This window comes from Eubalaena glacialis, chromosome 9, assembly GCF_028564815.1.
Source record: "Eubalaena glacialis isolate mEubGla1 chromosome 9, mEubGla1.1.hap2.+ XY, whole genome shotgun sequence".
NCBI classification, from domain to species: Eukaryota; Metazoa; Chordata; class Mammalia; order Artiodactyla; family Balaenidae; genus Eubalaena; species Eubalaena glacialis.
This window is the reverse complement of record NC_083724.1, coordinates 81,934,706-81,950,478: the sequence shown is the minus strand read 5'-3', so window position 1 is coordinate 81,950,478 and position 15,773 is coordinate 81,934,706. Positions and strand designations below refer to the sequence as shown.

Genomic DNA, 15,773 nt, shown 5'->3' with positions numbered 1-15,773 from the left:
GCCAATCAGCAGTGGCCATGGCAGCAGGGTCACATGCCATAGACAGGCCTTTGGGGCCCACACTTACATTTCAGGGTGGTTCCCAGAGACAGGGCCACGGTTTCCACATCTGTAAAGTGGGGAATTAGGTCTTTCTTTCTGTGTGGTGTTCTGGCACATTGCTCAGGCTTAACCTTTGTGATTCCTCATCGTGTGAGTGGAAGCCTGGGAGGGGAGGGTCACTGAGGAGAAGCTTGGCTGAGCTCTGCCACTTGGGTCTAAGAGGGGCTTCCCACTTAGGGCAGAGACTTAGATGTCACCAACATCCACTCTTCCTACACTAAGTGAACTACTAATTTGCAGCTTAGCACGTGGCCAACCAGATAAAATAATATTTCCCAGTCTTTTTGCACTAGCATGGCCAAGAGACTACATTTTAGCCAATGGGTTGTGTGTGCATCTTAGGGAAGCATCGTCAGATGCAGTAGAGTGCCCTTTCCCCCTCTCTGTGGGCTGAGTATAGACATGATGGTTGGAATTGGAGCGGCTATTTGGACATTGGGGTGGAAACTGATAAGGATAGCAGAGTATAATATAAAAGGAGCATGAAGTTAGCATACTACATAGGTCTGTGTGTGAGAGAAATTAACTTCTATCCGTTTAAGCCACTGTTATTTCGGCTTTTTGGTCTCTTACAGCCAGACTTAATCCTATACCAACCCTATGCAGGTGGGAAACAAGTTTCTATTGTCAATAGCCATAGAAGGGCCTTACAGGTGACCTCTCAGTCCCTGCTACCTGCAGACCTGTCAGCAACAATTCCTGCCCAGGCTCCCATTTCAGTGGTCCAGGGAGTGCTGGTTCCTGTTCTCCCTGCCCCCACTTTCCTCCCAGTGTGTGTCTTCCCGCCGAGCATTTCCTGCTCCAGCTGCCTGCCCTGGAGCAGGAATCTGAGTCTGTGTGACCCTGCTGCTGCCTGCCAGGCCCTTCTCCACTCTCTTCTGCCCACCACCTCCACCACTACCGAAAGGCTCCTCCTGTAAGCCTTGGCCAAGAGCGGGTATCTGACATATACCACAGGCTGGGATCTCTGTCTGTGATGGGATTTCCCAATGCTACGTGTCCCTGTGGGCCATTGTGTGAGTGCCTGTGAGCTGTGTGTGTCCAGTGTCAACATACTGAACAACCAGTCAGAATGGATGTTGACCAAAAGAGCAGGGCAGGGTCTGGACGTGATCCTGCTATGGTGGCCAGGGTGCAGGGGGACACTCAAGGGCTTGGGGCAGCACCTGTTGTCAACAATTACAGACCTAGTTCAGTATTGTAATGAGCAGTCAGATGTATGATGAACACCACCGGAATATCAGCCATGATAGTGTCGACGTGTGGGGGGGGGGGGTCTGTGTGTGTGTGTAAGTGAGATTTGGGGTGCTGGTACAGCCCAGGGAGAAAACTGTGAGGGGTATGGGACCCTCCCAAAGGCTGTTCGAGGCTGGGCCTTGCAGTGGCAGAGGGTACAGATTTCACTTAGGTTCTTGACCTCAGTGACAGGCCAGGCTGGGGCACACAGGAGCACTGGATAGAGCCTTGGGGACAGGGATTGACTCTCAGAGTCCTGACCCCCTCGAGAAGGCAGAAGATGCCTGGGACCTCTAGGGGAACATGTGACAGGGTTGAGGAGCACCAGAGTGATGGAGAGGACATCAGATTCAGAGTAGGGAGGACGGCAAAATTACCCCCATGCCAACCACCTCCCCAGGATCCCCAAAGACACTGACCCACTTGGCCGGGTTGTGCTGAATCTTTTATTTCATGTCACATCCTCTCTATGCCCACCACGGTTCTCCAGCCTGAAGCTTCATGGCTCAAGGGGCTCCTGTGGGGTTAGCATTTGCCATCGTTCACGATCTGGATGTCCTGTCTTTTTTCTAGGATCACAGCAGACAAGGATGAGGCCACCTCCTCAGGAACCATAATGTACCCTTCAGGAACCCTGGCCCAGTCCAGACCCCCTGCTGAGCTCTGCCCACCCACCCAGTGTACAGTGCGGGGGAGGTCCCAGGGCTCCCTGGGCATATCCTTCTACAGCTTTTCCCTCTGTACACCCTCCCCCCGGGCGGTTTCAGCTTCCTGGGCTTTCAACCACCTCTGCATGCTCTTAGCCGCGAATCTGTCTCTGGCCTGGACCTCTGTCTTAGACTCCAGGCCTGTTCGCGTGATTGTCCATTGTACATCGCCGCTGGGATGTCTCAGAGGCTCCACTGTCCAGGAACATCATCGCCCCACAAACCTGCCACACACACCCTGCCCCCCGCCACGTGGCACCACCAGCCACCCAAGCCTACAAGTTAGAAACCAGCATGTTGCTCTTGCTTCCTTCCTGCCTGTCAACCCCTCGCATCCAATCTCACAGCTTGTCGATTCTACGCCCAATGTAACCCTAGGTCTTTAATTATCATGATCGTTTTCCAAGTTAGGGCAGTGTCCATCTGTCTAGAGTATCGCAGCTTCCAAAGACTTTCTTCTCTTCTGTGTTCTCACTTAGCTCTGGCCGGCTCAAGGTCTTATGAATGAAGAAATGAGACCAAATAGGAGATCCGATGTACCAAGGTCATGTTCTGGCCCTGCTCGCTCTAGATTCATTTCTTGCCTCTCCCCCATTCTCCTTTAAATGAGAATGTACTCCAGCATACCCACCTTCTTATATTTCCTCAAATATAAACTTTCTTTCCTTTCTAGATCTTTCCAAACTCATTTCTCTACTTGGAATTACCTTCCCTTGTTTCTTCTTTTTCCTACCTAATTTCTACTTATCCCTCAGGGCTGAGCTGAGGTGTCACCTCCCCTGGGAAGTCTTCCCTGCCTTGTCCTTGCCTGGTACCCACAGTACCCTGTGCGCCCCCATCTGGGCCTTTAGCATTCTATGCTGCCGTTGGCTGACCTTCAGCTTGGCTTCCCCCTTAGAATGACTGTTTGCCCCAGGAGCCGGTAATGCTGTCTAGCTTATTATGCCCTGTTGTATCCCCAGTGCCCAGCACACAGTAGGTGTTCAATAAATAATTGTTGGCTGGAGGAATAAATGAACAAATAAGGTCACCTAGTCAGTCGGGGGCAGAACAAGGAAAAGAGCCCAGAGTTTCTACCCTCACCCCAAACCCCCCACCAGTGGGCTTTCTGCTTGGAACCATGTGCCTTCTTTTGATTTATACTTGACAGTCTTACTCTGTTATGGGCAAATGTTGGAGGACTCTTCCCAGGCCAAGTGTGAGTGAAGGAAGAAGCAGGTCAAGTCCTGCTCCTTTCAGACTCATATGCACCACAGATGGGGCCCACCCAAGCCAACCCAGGGGAAGGTGGGGGGGTGGACTTACATCCGAGCCAAGCAGAGCTTGCATTCACTGTCATACGTGACCCCGTCAGTGCCACAGACCGGGTCATATATCTAGGGGTAGACTGGAGATTCTGCCATGTGCTCACAGATGGGCTGTGGAAGAGAGGAAGGGGGAGGCTCTCAGGGATTTGGAGGCAGAGAGGAGGGACCTGGGGGCTCTGCTTGCAGCCAGGCGGGGATCTCCACGGAGGAGCCAGATTCAAAAAGGCCCCAGTGTGGGTCCAAAGAGCATGAAACCAACCACTCAGGGCCCTTTGGCACGTTTGCTTATGTGTGTGTACACGACCGTGGGTGTGTACATAAGTGTGTACCTATATCTGCTGAGCCCAAGTAGGCGGGCATCCAGGTGAGTGCCTGTCTTTATGGGCTCACACACTCCTCACGGGGTCTAATAGAACCCTGCTGCTGGTCCTATTGAGGACCCCGGGAGACGGAGCCACCCATCATTCCTAGGAGGCCCCGCCTCCCTGGGGGCTCCTGAACTCACCCTGGCCCGCATGACCTATCAGGCCCCTAGTATGAGAAGGCTGGAGAAGTGGGACTTAATTGAAGCTCAGTCTGAGAGGGTTTCAAGCCAGCCCTGAGGTCAGGGTCAGAATTGGGTCAGGACTAGGATTGGGGTCTGGGGTAGGGATAGGGTGAGGGGGGCAGTGCCCTGCAGCAGTGAAGGCCCCAGGCCCGAGAGACCTGAACTCTGCACTGATTAGCCGTGAATCTTTGGCAAAGTGGGTGGGCCTGCTCAGCCTGGAAGGGCTAACCTGGGGAGCATGCAGGCTCAGGAGGCCACCCTGGCCACTGCGGAGCCACTGAAGGTGTATGAGCCCGAGTGTAAAGAAGAAGAACCCTGGTTTCCCAGCATGGATGAGAGGGCTCCCCTCTGCAGAAGGAAGGCCGGATCCGCAGCCCTGAGGCCAGAACCGCAAGCAGCTGCCTTACCATTCTTGAGAAAATGAACTTTGCTGCCCCGACACTGGCACTTCTGAAAGGCAAAGAAGTAAGAATTAGGTGATATTGGCTCTAGGCCCCAGGTCCAGGGGCCTGAGGACAGCTTCTTTGGGCCATCTGTCCCAGCCACCACCCAATCTGGAATTCCTCAAGGTAAGGTAGTGAGTCACCAGACAGGGGCTCCCAGAAAGCTCATGTGACCTTGTATTACAAGAACTGAGACAGAAAGTCTAGAATTAGGGAGATGAAAGTCCAGCCTGTTCGTTATTAGTCAGATCCCACTGGGATTGTTATGTTCCATACAATAGCAATGAAAATAATTCAGTTACTGTGTACCAGGCCTTGACAACACGTGATCTTGACTACTATTCACGGCTTTCTCAAGCCTGTGTAACAGGCAGGAGAGGAAGCAGTGGTCTGCGACCCCCAGAGGCACTCATTTCCTCAGCTGCCAGGAGTATTGGCTGCTCACGGCAGAGTCCTTTCCTGGGAATTGCCCTCAGAGAATGGAGTTGCCTTGCCCAAGGTCGCATTCCCAACCCAGGAACAGCTCGCATCCAATGTCAGGGTGATGTGGGTACAACGGTCTGAACTCCTCATCTCTGCTCAGAATGATGCTAATGGGCCATCCCAGCTCCACTGCATCACAGTCAACATCCCTCATCCCTCATAGGTGTTACCCCCTGAGCACTCCCCAGAGTCTGCTTCCCGGGGAACTTGACCAGCTTATGAAAGAGGCTCGCAGGTAAAGCAACACAGTTTGTTAAGGGCAGAGCTTGGATTTGCACATGGATCTGTCACTCCACACACGCAGTCATGCCCCATGGCCCCTCGAGGTCTGGACAAACTTCTTACAGGACACGAGCAAATTGCGATGTGACTGGCAAGCGTGACAGGTGGATGAGGGAACGGGAGCTGTATCTAAGGCCACAGGTGTAAGGAAAGGTATCCATGTAAATTGAAGAAGGGCAGGCTGCTTCCTGAAGTCTCCGAAGGGCTGTCATGGGGCCATGGGAGAGATGAGCTCTTCTCAACCTCACAGGGCAGAGTTCATCTGCGTGAGGAGGCTGCAAAGAAGCAGGTGTGGGTTCCAGAATTTTCTCTCAGTGGGAGCTATGCCTTAATGAAGGAGGCTGTCTCCAGAAGTGGAGAGCTCTCTATCCCTAGAGGTGGGCAAGGCGCTGTGGTTTTAGCTTTTCCTGGAGATGCTATTACAAGAGATTTCCAAGGCAGAGAGGAAGAAGGGAACCAAAACTGACCTCTGATGCACTGTTGAAGCGTCAACATGCAAATCTAGCCTTGTCACCACACTGCTCAAAACCCTTCCATGTCATAATTACCCAAACTGGAAATTATCCAAATGTCCATCAACAGACGAATGGATAAACTGTGATACACACGTACAGTGCAATACAACTCAACAGTAAAAACAAGCCAATAACTGATAACATGCAACACCATGGCTGAATCTCAAAAACACGCCTAAGAAGCCAGACACAAAAGACTCCACACTGTATGGTTTCATCTGTGTGACATTCTAGAACAGGCAAAAGAATGTATGGTGGAAAAAAGTCAGAGCTGTGGTTGCCTCTGGGGCGGGGGTGGGGTAGGGCAGGGATTGACTGACATGAGGGAACTTTCTGGAGTGATGGAAATGTTCTGTATCTTGGTAAGGGTCTGGGTTACACAGGTATATGCCTCATCAAAACTCATTGAATAGGATTCATTGAGTGATAAGACTTGTGCCTTTCGTGGTGCATAATTGTTAGTGGGGGAAAAGCATTAAAAAAAATATAAAGCCTTTCCAAGGCTCCCTATCATGACCACTAAGCCTCTTCATGTTACGTTTAGGGCACCGCATGAGCTGATCCCAAACTTCCCCTGGGCTCACTTCCTCGTACGCCTCCCCATGCCCCTACGCCCCCGCCATTCCTCTCTGCTCACTCTTCTGGAACAAGCTCTGTGTTGGCTTATGCTGGTCCCTCTGCCTGAAATGTCCTTATTCTCCTTCTCCTCCTATTGACTCAGACCCTCCTTCCAAGACGCAGACCACCTCCCAGTGAAGTATTCCCTGATATCCCCCAGGGTTTCCTGAGCAGGCCTGGACTTAGGCTTCTGTTTTAGTCCGTTTGGGCTGCTATAACAAAAATAGCATAAACTGGGTGGCTTATCAACAAACGTTTATTACTCATAGTTTTGGAGACTGGAAGTCTAAGGTCATGGTACCGGCAAACTTGGTGTCTGGCAAGAACCCTCTTCCTGGTTAGTAGTCGGTGCCTTCTCACTGTGTCCTCACGTGGTGAAGGGGCGAAGGAGCTCTCTGGGGCCTCGTTTATAAGGGCACTAATCCCATTCATGTGGACTCTGGCTTCATGACCTAATCACCCCCCAAAGGTCCCACAACCCAATACTATCACCTTGGGAGTTAGAATCTCAACATATGAATTTGGGGGGCCGCAAACAGCTAGACCCTAGTAGCTTCTTTCACACCACTGTGTGCTCACCCACTCACCGGGTCACTCCTGCCTTCCGATGGACCTGAGTGCCTTGGGGTTCCTTTGTCTCTGCCTCCAAGTGGCAATGCCCTCCACACAGTGAGTGTCCAGGATTTGACCACTAATGTGCATTGCGGGGGAGAAGTTCAGAACCCTGTGGTGTCAGAGTTTCTTCCTGGATGACGTGGGAAGTTGCATTTACCCCCAGACTGCCCTTGACCTTGGCCCAGTGTGCCCCTTCCTCACACAGCCCGGGCAGGAATCTGCAATGGGCAAAAGGACTCTCTTTAGGGCAGCCTCTTCAGTGTTCCCAACAAGAGAGCTGCTGAGGGAATGGATGCCAGGCTGGGAGTAAGCAGGCTGTGCCAGGCCAGTCTGCAGACCCATTCTCTATTGCGTCAGCCCCTAGTCTATGTCCCCAGCTGGGGAAATGGGTTTGAGACTGGCCATGAGGCCAGTGTCCCTGGGGTCCTGCTGGGCCTTGCTCTGTAACATCATGACTTTGTCCAGGTGTGTCCTAAGTAGTCTCCCTGCTTCCCCTTTTAGTCTGTTCTCAACTTAGCAACCAGAGCAAACCTTTTAACACATAACTCTGTTCATTACCCTTCAGTGTCTCCCATTTCACTCAAAGGAAAAGCCATGTCCTCACATTGACCTTCAAGGCCTCACCCAATATAGTTCCCAGTTGCCTGTATCATCTCTTCTCCTATCTCTCTGCACCCCGCCCCTCACTCTCTTCTAGCCCCGCTGGCCTCCTTGCCGTACCTCAAACGCTTCAGACATGCTCCTACCTTAGGGCCTTTGCACTGCCTGTTCCCTCTGCCTGGAACCCACTTCTCTTAGATACACCCATGGCTCACTCCTCTGCCTCCTCCAAGCTTTGCTCAAACATCAGCCTCTCAGAGAGAACTCCTCCGATTTAACATTGCACCCCCCTCTCAATCCCCATCACCCTGCCCAGTATTTTTTTCCTTAGCCTTTATCACCTTCTAACATACTGTTTAACATACATTGCACCTATGTTGTTTATTGTTGGTTCCCCTCCCTCAGACTCCACTGGATTTAAAGACCTATCAGGACAGTTCTTTTTCTGGTGTGCTCACTGATAAGTTCTAAGGGCTCAGAACAATGCCTGATACCCAGCAGGTGCGAGACTGCAGAGGCGCCCTAGGCCCTGAGCAGGCCCCACTCCTGCGGGCATGTGTGTAGCCCAGGGCGAGGGCTCCCTTGTGCTCACAAGGCTGCTCTCAGCCCCACAACCACAGCCTGTCAGAGCAGATGGGAGCTAAGAGGACCAGGCCAGGCTTTCTTCAGCACCCACCACCCTATAGCCACCAGACTTGCCTATCTCCCCAGAGATAAGACTTCTCCCTTCTGCCTCCCCGATCTCTAGCCCAGTAGTTGCTCAGTGCAGCTTTGAACTAGAACAACCTCCTACTTTATAGCTGGAGAAACAGAGGCCCCAAGAGGGGAGGGGACTTTTGCAATTTTGGGACAGAGTTAGGATTTGAACCCGGATTTCTCTTCTCCTAGCCCAGGGTGCAGAAAGAAGGTATATGCAGAAAACCAAGGCCTTAGAGGGTGCTCCAGGCCCTGCCTCTGCCCCACGCAAGCTCACCTACCAGCACCAAGCCACAGAGAATCCAGGCTCTGCCTACTCACCCGTGTCCACAAGGAAGAGGGCAGCCAAGGCCAGGGTGAGCACCCACAGGTGGACAGCCGTGCTGATCCTGGGCTGACGTGGCCTGAGTGAGCTGGGGCCTGGGCCAGGGACGATGCGGGCCTGTTTATAGGGCTGATCCCCACCCTTATCTTACCTGAGGCCAGATGGAGAGGCCGGAGGTGTCACCTATCTGCACCTTGGCATCTAGAAAGGGTTTGTTCTCTGCAGAGACGCTGAGCTTGTGGTGGCCTGGGGCGGGGTCTGGGGCTATGGCCAGCAGATTTTGGAAGTGAGAAAAAGTTTGGACAACTTGCAAAGCTGACTCCAGCCCGAGGGCTGAAGCAAGAGGCAAGAGGCGGAGGGAAACTGAAGTAGAAAGAGGAAGACAGGGGCTTCCCTGGTGGCGCAGTGGTTAAGAATCAGCCTGCCAATGCAGGGAACACGGGTTTGAGCCCTGGTCCGGGAAGATCCCACATGCCGTGGAGCAACTAAGCCCGTGCGCCACAACTACTGAGCCTGCGCTCTAGAGCCCACGAGCCACAACGACTGAAGCCCGCATGCCTAGAGCCCGTGCTCCGCAACCAGAGAAGCCACTGCAATGAGAAGCCCGCGCACCACAATGAAGAGTAGCCCCCCCCCCTCAACTAGAGAGAAAGCCTGCGCACAGCAACGAAGACCCAACACAGGCAAAAATAAATAAATAAAATAAATAAATTTATTTAAAAAAAAAAAGAAAGGAAAACAAAGAGAGACTAATTCAGAGAGACTGAGACAGAGATATCAAAAAGAGAACAAAAAAGCAGCAATTGGAAGGAGGTCGGAGGCAGAGAAAAGGGGCTGGAGTCATGGGTTCCTTTGCCAGTGCCGACACTAACCAACTTCGTGAGCTCAGAAAAGCCGCTTTTGTTAAACTGGACCTCAATTTACCCACCATAAAATGGGGAAGATAATTCTGGCTCTGTCTCCCTCCTAGGGCTGCTGTGAAGACGAGAGTGGTGATAGCAGATGGGAAAACACTTTGCAGAGTATGAAATGAGGTATAAATAGAAATAGAAATTATTCTTTTCATTTATTTTTATTTCTTTTTTTGCACCATGAAGAGGGTACAACTGACAGAGGAAAAAAAGGTAAAATAAAACATATTGTAAGGAAGATGCCCTCACGCTTCGCATGTAGTCTATGTCCTTTTACATTTAAATGGGTTAAATACAGATAACATTCTGTTCAGGAAAAATCAATATCTAGGGGACTCCCTTGATGGCGCAGTGTTTTAGAATCCGCCTGCCAACGTAGGGGACATGGGTTCGAGCCCTGGTGAAGGAAGATCCCACATGCCGCAGAGCAACTAAGCCCGTGTGCCACAACTACTGAGCCTGTGCTCTAGAGCCCGTGCTCTGCAACAAGAGAAGCCACCACAACGAGAAGCCCGTGCACCGCAACGAAGAGTAGCCCCCGCTCGGCACAACTAGAGAAAGCCTGCGCATAGCAACGAAGACCCAATGCAGCCAAAAATAATTAATTAATTAATTTTAAAAAAAGAATTAAAAAAAGAAAAATCAGTATCTAAAACTTCCCCTTACTTATACAGGTATATGACTAAGATATTTGGTTATCTGTTTTCAAAGATTTTTTTTTTTTTTAATTAATTAATTAATTTTTGGCTGCGTTTGCTGCACACAGGCCCTCTCCAGTTGCGGCGGGCGGGAGCCACTCTTCGCTGCCGTGTGTGGGCCTCTCACTGCGGCGGCCTCTCCTGTTGCGGAGCACGGGCTCCAGGCGCGCAGGCCTCAGGAGTCGTGGCCCGCGGGCCCAGGAGCTGTGGCTCGTGGGCTCCAGAGCGCAAGCCCAGCAGTTGTAGCGCAGGGGCCCAGCCGCTCCGCAGCACGTGGGATCCTACCTACCGGACCAGGGCCCGAACCCGTATGTCCTGCATTGGCAGGCTGATTCCCAACCACTGCACCACCAGGGAAGCCCCAAAGAATTTCTGATTTATAAAGAGAATAACAAAATTTTATTTACATATGCATTTCTCTAATTCGTTTAGATCCGTGATTTTCAGCTCCATCTGCAGATAAATTTCCCTAGGGAGAACTTTAAACTACAGATGCTGAGCCCTACTCTGAAATATTTGAATCAGTGTTTTGTTTTTTTTAAAAAACCTTTTTACTTTGAATGATTTCAAGCCTACAAATAGGTCGTAAAAATAGTTAAATGAATCAATGGGAAGGATTCTTGTTCAAGAATAGCCCCTTTGGGGGCCACAGGCAGCCAGACAATCACCCTCACAGGCTGTTAGAAGCCTGGGATCCACAGCCAAGCCCAACCTGAGGTCCATAACTCAGCTTTGAGATCCTCCTGCCCCTTCTCAGGAATGTCTCTGAGGTGGAAGGATAGGTGGCAGATGTCCTTCCATTGCTTAACTGGGCAGAGCAAATATTTAACCGTGATTTCCTGTCCTAACATAAGAACGCCATCTCATAAAGGAAGGGGAATTTTAAAGGTCATCTAGGTTCTGTCTCCTCTTCCACTCAGACCTTCCTACAGCAGCCCCACCAAGATGCCATCCATCCTCCAGTGATGGGGAGAAGTTTCATTGTTGGATGGGTTTTTCTTAAGGTTTGATTTTTAAAAATATTTTTAGTGAGGTATAGATGATGTAGAATGTTACGTAAGTTTCAGGTGTACGACATAGTGATTCACAATTTTTAAAGTCTATACTCCACTTATAATTATTATAAAATGTTGGCTATATTCTCTGTGCTGTACAATATATCCTTGTAGCTTATTTATTTTATCCACAGTAGTTTGTACCTCTTAATCCCCTACCCGTATCATGCCACCCCCTTCCCTCTCCCCACTGGTAACCACTAGTTTGTTCTCTATATCTGTGAGTCAGTTTCTGTTTTGTTATGTTCATTAGTTTGTTTTATTTTTTAGATTCCACATATAAGTGATATCACACAGTATTTGTCTTCATTGTTGGATGGTTTTGAACAGAGCCCTTCCTCACACAAGAGGTCTGCTTCCCTGTCTAGCCTCCTGTACCTGCACGAACCCCAGATGAGCACCTCCAGGCTGAGCAGGTCCAGCCCCTTGCCTGCCCCCACCCTCGCTTTTGTTTTTTTTGGCTGCTCGGCATGCGGGATCCTAGTTCCCCAGCCAGGATCGAACAAGTGCCCCCTGCAGTGGAAGCGTGGAGTCTCAACCACTGGACCACGAGGGAAGTCCCCCCACCCTTGCATATGATGAAGCTCCTGGGTCTCTCAGCATTGCTCACCTGGTCCCCAGGTCTGTCTGCCAGTGTCCCAGGTTAGAGTGAGAAGGGGACAGAATGGAGCAAAGGAGCTTGTCACCTCCCTTGTTTTGGACCTTAGACCTCTATGATTGTGGCAGGAATGGCTGCTAATGGTTTTAGCTGTTCAAGGGAACAGAAAGCTTGAATTCTGCATCCTCCAAAGTCCAGAGTAAAATCAAGGGCAGCCTGTGGGCTGCCAAGCCCACCTACCATTCCCCGCTGCCCAAGGTCTCTTTCCTCAGACAAACACCTCCTAGATTCACTCACAGTAACAAACTTCCTAATCTGTCCTCCCACCAAAGTGTGAGCCTGACTCATATCCAACTGCTATTGGGCAACATCCCTGTGGATGTTAATGTATCCAAATAAACCTCATTCATTAATTTGAAATTCACCCATTCATTCAACAAGAGTTTAATGAGCAGCTGGGTGCCCAGCTCCATGCTGAGTGTTTGGATACAGCAGGGAATAAGTCAGACACAGTTCCTGCCCTCAAGGAGCTTGTGGTTAACTGAGTGATTGGTACTAAATGAGCAGCGGAACTGTATCATCACTGTTGGGATAAGTCCCATGAATGAGACACGCTCAGTGCTTTAGGAGGATCCAAGACTGACCTATCCATCTGGGAAATCAGAGAAGGCCACAGGGTGAGTGGGCGGGGCAGGCTGTAGCAGAGTGGAACAGTGTTGCAGGCAGAGGGAACAGAATGTATAAAAGCCTTGAGGCAGGAAGAAGCTTGGCACATCCAGGGAACAGAGAGGCCAGTGTAGCCAAGGTGACGTCAGTGAATAGAGAGGGGCATGAGACAAGCCTGGAATGGTCAGGGGGGCCAAATCACTGGCCCCCACCTTCCAGCTGTGGAATCTGGGAGCCAAGCCTGCGGCCTTCTTTGCTTTTCCACTAAGTGTATAGGTTCTGCTTCCTCAATAGCTCTTGGCGCCGTCCCTCTCCACCCAATGCCATACCCTGGGCCTGGCCACCCTCATCTCTGACCTAGACTATCTTTGGCTACCTCAGTAGTCTCCTAGCTCATATCCCTGCCTCCTCACCTGCCACTCCAAACCACTGCACACAGCGGCCAGGACGAGCTTCCTAACATGCAAATTGGACCAAGTCACCCCTGCCCAAAGCGCTGTGATGGTGCCCCCTGCCAGCAGGACAAAGCCCAGGGTCCTCAGCTTGTTGTTCAAGGTCCTTCAGCCTCTGATTCCAACCTACATTTTCAGCCTCATCTTTGCCCAGCCCCACTCTGGACCTACACTTCTTCAGTTCTACTGAACCCTTTGCATGATTTATTCTCTCTGCCGGCAATGCTGGGTCTCCCATCTCTATCCCCCTCAGCCCCATCTTATAAAAACCAGCTCAAATATCCCCCTCTTTTGAAACCTTTCCTACTGCCCTCCACCAGCCTGGGCAAGGTCACTGCTATCCTCCTGAATGCCCCCCTCCCACTGCCCCTCCTTCCTCCATCAGTCTTTGCCCCGTGCTTTCATGGCATTTGCTTATCCACCTTGCTCATAAAGCTCTCTGGGTGCCCAGTCCTGGGCCTGGCACACAGTAGGTGCCCAGTAAATACTGAGTAACAGTTCCAAGAGGGGGCAGAAGACAGTGGGTCCAAGGACAGAGATGGTCCCAGCTTTGGAAAAGAGGGAGCAGTGGAGTGAAGGCAATTGCTATCCCCACCGGTCCCTCCATGCTCCTGGGAGGTCGTGAGAACCCTAGAGAGGCCGCTGACACAGGCCAGACCCCAGGTGGCACAGCCTGGGTCAGAGTGCCCGGTGCGTCTCTGCAAAGGGGCTGTCTCCCTCCAGCCTGAGCCAACCCTCCCTCACTACCTGCTTGCTCTAGCTTCTCTGGGATGCAGAGAGGTACAAGGAGAGAGTTCTGGACCTTGAACTCTCTCCTTGTACCTCTCTGCATCCCAGAGATCTAAGTTTGTTCATTCCTTCAACAAATATGTACTAAGTGCCTACTATATTTCATGCACTATTCTAGTCACCAGGAATTCAGCTGTGAATAAGGTGGAGAAAGTCCCTGCCTTCCATGTGCTTATATTCTAGTGGAGTGACAGACAACAAAGAAATACAAAATAAGCACATGATATGTTATACAGAAGAGAAATTATGGCGTAAGGGGAGAATGTGACAGAAGGGGAGGAGGCTGCTTTTAGATAATGACATGTGAGCAAGAAGGAAATGGTCCTGCAGAGATCCGGGGAAAGAGCCTGCCAAGCGAAGGAACGGCAAGTGCAAAGGCCCTGGGACAGGAGCGAGCTTGGCATGCTCAGGAAGTAAGCATCAAGGAGTCCATTGTGGCTGGAGTGGAGTGACCAAAGAAGTGAGTGCCAGGAGTGGAGGGCCAGCTCATACTTAGGTCTCAGCACAGCCACCAACTTGTTGGATGAACTTGGGTGCCTCCCTTCCTCTCTTTGGGCCTGTGCATGTGTTCCCATCTGAGAAATGGGCCCGCTGATATGTACCACCACCAGCCTGACTCCCAGGGCAGCTGTGAGGGCCCTGAGGAGGAGAGTATGAGGGGAGATGTGTGCAGCCACTGTGATGCCAAGGAAGTGCCTTGAGTGGGGATTCCTGGGAGCAGAGCCGAGGTCAAGACCTAAAAGCCCTGGGCACGTACACAAGTGCTGGGATCAACACAGTAAGGACAGAATGGGGCTCAGGCAAGGGAGCCGGTGATTCCTCCATCTCCTGCTCCAGGTCAGAGTGAAGGCCTGGGACATGCACACTGGCTGAGCTGACACACCCCAGCCTCACCCAGCAGACTTCACCTCGACTACTGAGACTTGGACTGGCGCCCAGCTTTTCTAGGAATACAGCCCCTCCTTGACGACGGCAACCCAGGATCCATTAGGTCTGAGTCATGAGCCCTGTTGATAGGTGGTGGGGACAGAGGCCTTGTTTGGCTTAAGGTGAATAAACTGAACTCAGTCAGGTCTTGGGCCTGCCAGATGGTATGGCCAACACAACCAGCTTGTCCCTGGACCATCTTACCTGGCCCCTCAGCCCACATCCTGCTCCACCCTTCCGCCGCCTCAAGTGCCCCTACCAGCCCATCTACCTGTTGTGAGCAGCAGGAATGGGTGTGGGCACCCATTCCAGGGAGGCCTGGTCTGGACACAGCCAGCTCCACAACCTGTCTTATCCTGGGCTCCTCAGCCACCCAACCTGTCCCAGGTCTGGCCACTTCCCATTCCACCTGGTCCAAAGCTGCAGGACCCAACACGATGGCAGTGGGAGGAAAGAACACCCCTCTACTCCTTTAAGAGGAGATTTCATCTACTAGTTTGGAATCTGACTCCAAGGAAGACTCAGTGATGGGAATGGGCTGAAGTCATCTCTCCATGGGGACACCCAGCCTGTCATTCAATGGACACTAATGGAGCACCTACTGTTGGGTACCTGTCATTGTGCTGGGTCCTGGAACCACAGAGATGAGTGAGACTTGTATCTCTATGCTCAAAGGGCTTGCAGTTCACAAGTGGTGGGGAGGTGGAATGGACACATGGACACTTGAGCCATATTTATAAAATGCTGTGGTTGGGGCAGTGATAGAAATAGTGAGAGAGAGATTTCATGGACCCCTCACTCAATCTGTCCAAAAGTCCACTTACCATCTCCTCTCTACCCAGAGATGTCCTACCTCTCAGTTCTTCCATCTGGGTAAAGAGCACCATCATCTAAACCCACGCACCTATGGTCAACTAATCTATGACAGAGGAGGCAAGGATATACAGTGGAGAAAAGACAGTCTCTTCAATAAGTGATGCTGGGAAAACTGGACAGCTACATGTAAAAGAATGAAATTAGAACACTCCTTAACACCATACCCCAAAATAAACTCAAAATGGATTAGAGACCTAAATGTAAGACCGGACACTATAAAACTCTTAGAGGAAAACATAGGAAGAACACCCTTTGACATAAATCACAGCAAGATCTTTTTTGATCCATCTCCTAGAGTAATGGAAATAAAAACAAAAATAAACAA

The 15,773-nt window shown here is 51.1% G+C and overlaps 1 protein-coding gene across 1 annotated transcript; it reads right to left on the bottom strand.

The window, feature by feature from the left end:
- Window positions 1-1,863: 1,863 nt before the first annotated feature.
- On the bottom strand, window positions 1,864-15,459 carry SPINK4 (serine peptidase inhibitor Kazal type 4). The gene is given in 7 exon segments (XM_061199216.1): window positions 1,864-1,900; window positions 3,189-3,200; window positions 3,351-3,463; window positions 4,307-4,346; window positions 8,469-8,571; window positions 8,660-8,809; window positions 15,426-15,459. Coding segments are annotated over 7 exon segments (489 nt in total).
- Between the last annotated feature and the right edge of the window lie 314 nt (window positions 15,460-15,773).